This window comes from Halictus rubicundus, chromosome 13, assembly GCF_050948215.1.
Source record: "Halictus rubicundus isolate RS-2024b chromosome 13, iyHalRubi1_principal, whole genome shotgun sequence".
Taxonomy (NCBI): domain Eukaryota; kingdom Metazoa; phylum Arthropoda; class Insecta; order Hymenoptera; family Halictidae; genus Halictus; species Halictus rubicundus.
In genome coordinates this window covers 4,138,029-4,144,981 of record NC_135161.1, presented here as the reverse complement: position 1 = coordinate 4,144,981, position 6,953 = coordinate 4,138,029, and the positions used below count along the sequence as shown (strand labels likewise).

The 6,953-nt window shown below is 36.4% G+C and overlaps 2 protein-coding genes across 5 annotated transcripts in view; one reads left to right on the top strand and one right to left on the bottom strand.

Annotated features, from left to right (window-relative positions):
- Positions 1 to 596: 596 nt before the first annotated feature.
- Positions 597 to 1,193, bottom strand: Bcn92 (LYR motif-containing protein bcn92). The gene is made up of 2 exons (XM_076799861.1): positions 1,015 to 1,193; positions 597 to 884 (listed from the first exon to the last, which is right to left on the bottom strand). Exons 1-2 carry the CDS (start codon positions 1,095 to 1,097, stop codon positions 689 to 691), a joined length of 279 nt encoding a protein of 92 aa, XP_076655976.1. The 5' UTR covers positions 1,098 to 1,193; the 3' UTR covers positions 597 to 688.
- Positions 1,194 to 5,244: 4,051 nt separating this feature from the next.
- Sirt1 (Sirtuin 1) overlaps positions 5,245 to 6,953 on the top strand; it is a 9,983-nt gene continuing 8,274 nt past the window's right edge. For 3 of the 4 annotated variants that reach the window (XR_013083247.1, XR_013083248.1, XM_076799052.1), the window contains exons 1-4: positions 5,245 to 5,415; positions 6,163 to 6,298; positions 6,418 to 6,652; positions 6,731 to 6,946. Coding sequence is in view for 2 of the 4 variants with exons in the window: in XM_076799052.1 (XP_076655167.1) it covers positions 5,268 to 5,415; positions 6,163 to 6,298; positions 6,418 to 6,652; positions 6,731 to 6,946 (735 nt within the window). In the remaining 2 variants the exon portion in view is untranslated. The remainder of the gene's footprint in view (positions 5,416 to 6,162; positions 6,299 to 6,417; positions 6,653 to 6,730; positions 6,947 to 6,953) is intronic. The other variant, XM_076799054.1, reaches the window with a different exon arrangement.

Genomic DNA, 6,953 nt, shown 5'->3' with positions numbered 1-6,953 from the left:
GCTTTTTTCGCGCATGCGCGTCCTAAAGCAGTAACGTATCTATATTCTGGAGAAAGTAGTGGGGCATTATTATTGGCGCGAAAGTACCGGAAAAGTCCAAGACGAGACGACGAGTCAAGCGTGCTACGAATTTCTGGTAAATTATTATTAATATTTGAATGACATACGCATGTTACACATTCCTTTTTGCAAAATCAATTCATAATAAATTTTGCGAAATTATGCGGGGTGATGACGGTACCCTAAACCGTCGCGCATGCGCGAGAAAAACCGTCCAATATCCCATCACTGAACGAGCCAGTCAAATCTACATAGTCAAATCCCATGCCTGACCTATATATATATGTTTTTATGTATAGGTACATTCAGGTGGAATCGTCCAACCTTGTGGTTGCTACTGTTATCAAGAACCGAGTATATATTTTTTGTACACTTCACTTGTATTACCGGCGTTTAATATGATTTCAAGTTATTGGTAGCAATGTAATAGCAATATTTTGTTCTCCGCATTATAATAAGTATTTAGAATCACTACAATTAATGTGAATTGTAGGAGTGAGACTTCATGTAAGAGGTTATAATTTAATAAATATGTATTCATGCTAACAAACATCTCCTTTTCATTATTTATTTTCTAAACCTTCTTTATCGCTATAACTACATGTTGTTTTAATATCGTTCTCCTCCTTTAAATAATATTGGATTTATTCTTAACAGTTTCAATAATCAATGGTCTGGTTGTATAGAGATTTCCAATTGTCGCTTGTCTCTTAATAATGTCTAATGCTTCTTTTCCTTTTTCGTATTGTTTAGTAATCTCCGCTTGATCTACAAGTGATTTATTCTCTCTAAATTCATGCCGTACTTTACGCAATGCGTACATCCTACACAAAAAGTAAAAAACACATGTGTACTACTCATTATGTCAGTGTGAACATTATACTTGGGTTAACTTCATTTCAACGTTAATAATTTTACAGCAAAGTGTCATTAGCACTTAAATTGTAGACTTACCTAAAACTGTATAGATTCCATTTTTTGCTTTCTCGAATTAAATTTCGATAAAGAGTCAGAATTGCATTTCGACCACTGGCCATTGTTTAAAATACATCACAGGTTAGGTAAAGCAAATGTCGGTCGGCTGCTTCCATTGACTACAGGCGACATCTTGCGAGAATTTTTCAACGGCGTGGCATCTTATTAATTAAACATAAAAAAAGATAAACTATGGGCACAGAAGTATTCAAAAAAATTCAACGCATCGATACTATGCAAAGAAATTCCGCTGGAATCATCTAATATATAAATGTTCAACAAAACAACGGCTGAAGCGCCAAAAATTCAATGGTGGCGTCATTCTACCGTGGCGGATTTTTGTACTAATTATTTCCCTATCCCTCTAATTAGTAAGACAAGGACGAGCATACTGTGCGACAAAGATAGTAGAGGTCTTGCTCGTGCCACCTACTTTTTGCGGCATTTCGAATCCCCTGGTAGGTATTAGGCGCGCATGCCAACAGAGCTGGTATCCGACAAAGAAAGACTTAAGCACTCCACGGAAAGAATATTATTCTTATAATAATCTATAATCGGAAGGAAAATATATAACGTTCAGAAATAATTTATTAATAACTCGTTCACCATTCATAAATATTAGCAATCGAGGAATATAGAATGAACCTTTAGATATTTTCACCAATAGTATTCAATTGGTTTTTGTGTTCGATTAAATAATTATTAACAATTATTTCAATCCGTGTCCTAAAATAACGTCAAGTAAATTGACCGATGTATAGAAAATAATTAATTTCACAACTTTAGAGATTTAATTGGTGAACTTTTATGATTGAAGAATGCAGAATGAAGCATTAATTTGTTAGTTATTAATAAATTTCGGAAAGCTGTCATGTTCTCTATGTATCTCGAAGCAAATAGCCTATACAAAAATCGTTAACAACTAATTAGTCAGGAACAATTTGTGAATATTTGAAATTGGAGAATGTAGAATGAACCTTCGACAACTTTCCATATACTTTTTTATTGGATTAGATTTCGGAGTAACAAGTTATTAACAATTATTCAAACGTCGATTATTCAGGTGTCGAGTAAATAAACAATTTTCCAACGTTACAAACACAATTGATGGAATTTTGTGGCTAAGGAAACATCTCCGGACCCTTAGCAAGATTCCTATAACAATTTTACACCGTTCTGCTTCGTTGTTAATTAGTTATTAACAATTTTTGGGCGGACGTGTTTTTTCCCTAACACCTCCGGATCTCACCACCGCTAGATGGCGATAGCGTTTCAATGCCTATTGTTTAAAAAAAAATCATGACCCACAATTATTATGAGAATCTACGACATGTATTTGATGCTAAGCAATTATTAATTTTAAACAATTTATTTCCTAGATATTATCGATTTACTATTTTTATGTTTCCAGGTGTAGCCGCTACGGTGGCAGATTTTGGAACTAATTTCCAAATTTTCCGAGGACAGGCATAGCCACCTCCTTTTCCGCCGGACTTCTAACCCCCTGGTACGTATTAGGCGCGCATGCTAACAGAGTTAGTATCCGACAAGAACAGGCTTATGCAATTCAAGGAAGGAGAGAAAGGCAGACACAGAGCTCCTCGATAATCTGTAACGTTCAGAAATAACTTATTAATAACTCGCTTTTCATTAATGTTTCATAAATATTAAGAATTGAGGAATATACAGTGAACCTTAAGCTACTTTCATATGTGGTTTTTAGTTGCATTTTGTGTCCGATTAAATAGTTATTAACAATTATTTCAACCCGTGTCCTAAAATAACGTCAAGTAAATTGACCGATTTACAAAAAATAAATAATTTCACAACTTTAGAGACTTAATTGGTGAACTTTTATGATTGAAGAATGTAGAATAAAGCCTTACTTACAAGACTATACGAGATCTGAAAGCTGCCAGCTTCTATCGTTAGTACGCTACCACTCGATCTGCATGTCACACAGCCGCTGTCAATTTACTTACATTTTCCTTCTACTCTGGTGTATTTTGTATACTTTTGTTATGACGTGTGTAAATGTTGACTGTGTAATGTATAGAATAACAAAATAGCAATGAATAGTGAAAAATTTTTCTCACCCTGCATGTACAGGCTTTATTGTAACTTATGTGGTAAAGAATAAAGAATATTAATTACAATGTGTTAAGGTGGTATTAGTTAAGGTGTTCTTTCTATCCACCTTGTATATGAATATTCGATATTAGAAGTATCTTACCATATTCGAAAAATCATAGAAAAAGCGTGCCATCTCATTTATTATCATATTCTCCTAGCGGAAATTTACTATCAAAATTTCGAAAAAATTTTCCGAAAGCCTCGGAAAGTCGATTTGTGTATTAAAATATGATATCGAAGGAGGTGGCACGAAAATTCAGTAGTACAACTCAACGACATGTCGGACGGTCGAAGATTTTTTCGAGATCGAGTAGTACAGCTCAATATCAAGTCAGAGAGCCGAGCCTTTTCAGAATTTTCGTTATATACAGAGTGTTAAAAAAACCATTCAATATTTATATGGTATATAGGATACACTGTACTGAGTAAAAAAGCTTTAGTAAACATAGGTCGAAAGGTCAACCGTTTCTGAGATATAAACATTTTTGTTTGTTAGTATCATGATTGACTCACTTGCTTCCATCGCATGCGATGTTTACTTTAGTGTTTACAAACCGCGTTCTGAATGTTCTTATTCAAGTGCCGACAGTAGATTTCATCCGGAATCAGTCAGTTATTTATCGAAGGAAAGAGGACACGTGGAAAATCTTCTGTAAATATCAAAAGGCCAGTAGTAAGTGAATCATGAAGTTAGCAATCAAAAATGTTTATATCTCAGAAACGGTTGACCTTTCAACCTATGTTTACGAAACCTTTTTTACTCAGTAAAATGTATCCTATATACCATATAAATATTGAATGTTTTTTTTTTTAACAGAGGAATACAGCAGTATAGTACAACTCGGGAATAAGAAAGGGAAAATAATTTTTTTACTACACAATAGTTCTGCAAAAGTTTATTGCAAAGACATAATGAAAATGGCATGGTGAGGTACAGTATACCTCGAGTGTGTCATTAACAATTTTCGAGAGGCTTGTTCCTTTGCGGGAGTGTATAATGCGTTATTTAGTTTGGACGTTTCGCCGCTAGATGGCTATGGCATTTCAGTATCGGTCGGTAAGCTATTTCTGAGAAGACTATAACTTGCAATAATTATGGGGTTCTGTGGTATCGGCTCGATGCGTGAAATCATTACGAGTATTTCAAGATTAATATTATTCATTCCGAGCGTCCAGTTTCTGAGATATTTCATTTTTTCTTGTTTCGTGTTTCCATTGATAACTGTGCGACGTTACCATCGTTACATTCATGCGCGTGGTACGTGGTGGTTAATTTGAATTGATTTTAATGGAAAAGGTGGAAAAGTGTCGTCCTGATTCTGCTATTAGACTCATTGGTGAGGCTGCATAGCAAATCTTCCCTTATTCATTATTCTGATACATTTAGGAATCTTTGACGTGTTGCGCAACACTTTCGAGAATCTGTTATTCATTAATTTAAATTGGCCTAAAATCGCAGATTAAAAATTGTCCGAAAAATTCAAATCTAGAATTTAGTTTCACGTTCTTGTTGCATGTGTCCTTTTAGTTGTTTCGTTAATGTTTAAGTATGGGCTTCACCTTCAACTCGATCTATAATATATTATAGTTTCGAAACAATTTCAATGACGCAAATTCGAAGTCTCTCACCGAAGTACCTACCTAGGTGAAGAAAGGCGGTGTAAAACCGGTGCTTAATGGTATTAACCATTAAAACAAACAAAAACGGTAGAAAACAAAGAAGAAGTTAAGTAGTAAAAGTATTCTTATCCCTAAATAAATTTACATTTGCGTGAAATTAAGTGAAATGCAATAGTTTCGTTTGATGTTTGTGTCGATTTCCACGAATGTATTCATATTCAAATAGGAAAAATACAGGCGTGTCGAATGCTCACTTATATATTTCGGAGAATGAATATTAGCGAATCTATACCCTGTGCCCTATACTCTAATATCGAACTTTATGCCGATTTACTTGTAGGTAAGTAAAACTTTTCTATCGCGCCGATGTTATCCTGCTAACCGAAAAAGTGGAGGGGAAAAAAAGCAAAGGGGACAAACTGGCGACCTCTGTATGGCAACGGTAGCGCATCAAACTATGCATTGCATTGCTGTCGAAAATGGCGTCGGGCTCGGAGCTGCCAGAATATTCGTCCCCAGCGAAACGACGGAAAGTTGACGGCAACGATTTCGCCGGTACCAGCACCGTGAAACCTGATTTCCGACACTGTGAGACGTCGCACGACGCTTCGAACGAAGATTTAGAAGGTATTTTGAGAAAAATATGCTGAAATCGTTAATGAAATTTGTGAGTTTGCAAGATGGCGGTTGAAAAGGCGTCCACTCCTCTAGCTCGATCGCATCGCGGTTGTTCGCAGTTGATGCGAGACCAAAACCGCCATGACAGTTTTTACGTGTCTATGGATGAAATGTCTCTTAGCATAACTACTTTTTCGGATCTGATCGAATTGAAAAATCGCGAAAATTCAACGGATTACCAAATAATTGCCGCGTTTTTCAGATATTTTTCCAGTTGATTTCGATTTAGGGAAAAATCAGCACTCTAACAATAGAGTTTCTAAAGTATAGTGAGAAGAGAAAGAAAACTAGTGACAGCAGGGGGATTCGATGTCATGCGCTTTGTTTGATAAACGTTCACAGATGGCACGGTTTTCCGCGTGTACCGATAACGATACCGATGGTAGGCAGTTTTGTTCAGTCGTGTCAATTGTATCCCGCCGCTTTTCAACATTTTGAAAGCGATGATTCGATTATCCTTAATTATCAGATTATCAGTGCGAACCTTTTTATCCGTATTATGTTTACGTTCGATAGGAGTAAAAAATACTACGGATGTTGTAGCGGTGTGCTGGTGGACAACATTTCGTAGAAAGTAAGAGTTTTATCCTTGATAATTAGTTGACTATTCTTAATTATTATAATTGTTAGCGTTATTCTTGTTATGCGCTTAACGAGGGTTTTATTAAATAGCCAATTAACCGATTGCTATTGCAGAGACGTATGGAGGTGGTGGTAGCAGATTCAACGAGTTAAGCGACCAATCTAAATCCACTTGTGTTTCCCCAGATGCCACAAACTTGACGACAACTCTATCTAGAATCGATTCAACCAGCGACGATACTGGCTGCCCGTAAGTTCTAAGTATATTTTATCCTTTGGCTCTTCTCCTTCTCCTCTTTCTTCTTCTTCTTCTTTTTCTTCTTCTTTTGTTTCATTTCAATGATTTTCCAATCATTCCTGACATTTCAGAATCGATACGGCGGACGAGAAAGACGAAGTGTCGTCTACGGTTTCAAATTTATCCGATTTGTCAGGGTTATCCGACTTCTCCGGGGAAGGAGAAATCAATCATCAATGGAGAAATGCATCGTCCTGGGTTCAGAAGCAAATGTTGATAGGTGCTGATCCTAGAGATCTTCTTCATCACATTCTCATGGATTCCACACAGATACCTGAGCAGGTCGATGACCTGACTCTCTGGAAGGTGCGAAAACGCGATCTGTCTTCTTGCTACACGTTTTACAATCGTTCCTATAATAGAATTTTTATCAATATATTTCAGATTATAATAAATGTAATGTCCGAACCACCACGTCGACAGAAGTTGCGACATGTAAACACTTTGTCGGATGTGGTCAGGCTAATACGTAATAGTAAGAGAATTATAGTGTTAACCGGAGCGGGTGTAAGCGTCAGTTGTGGCATTCCTGATTTCAGAAGTAGGGACGGTATTTATTCCAGGCTGGCCCAAGATTTTCCAGATTTACCGGATCCACAGGTATATA

Bases quoted from the DNA above. Each gene is read 5' to 3' on its own strand.
- Bcn92 (XM_076799861.1), bottom strand. From the start codon at position 1,097: ATGGCCAGTGGTCGAAATGCAATTCTGACTCTTTATCGAAATTTAATT. The intron at 885-1,014 runs GTAAGTCTACAA...CTTTTTGTGTAG, and splicing joins TGGAATCTATACAGTTTTAG to GATGTACGCATTGCGTAAAG.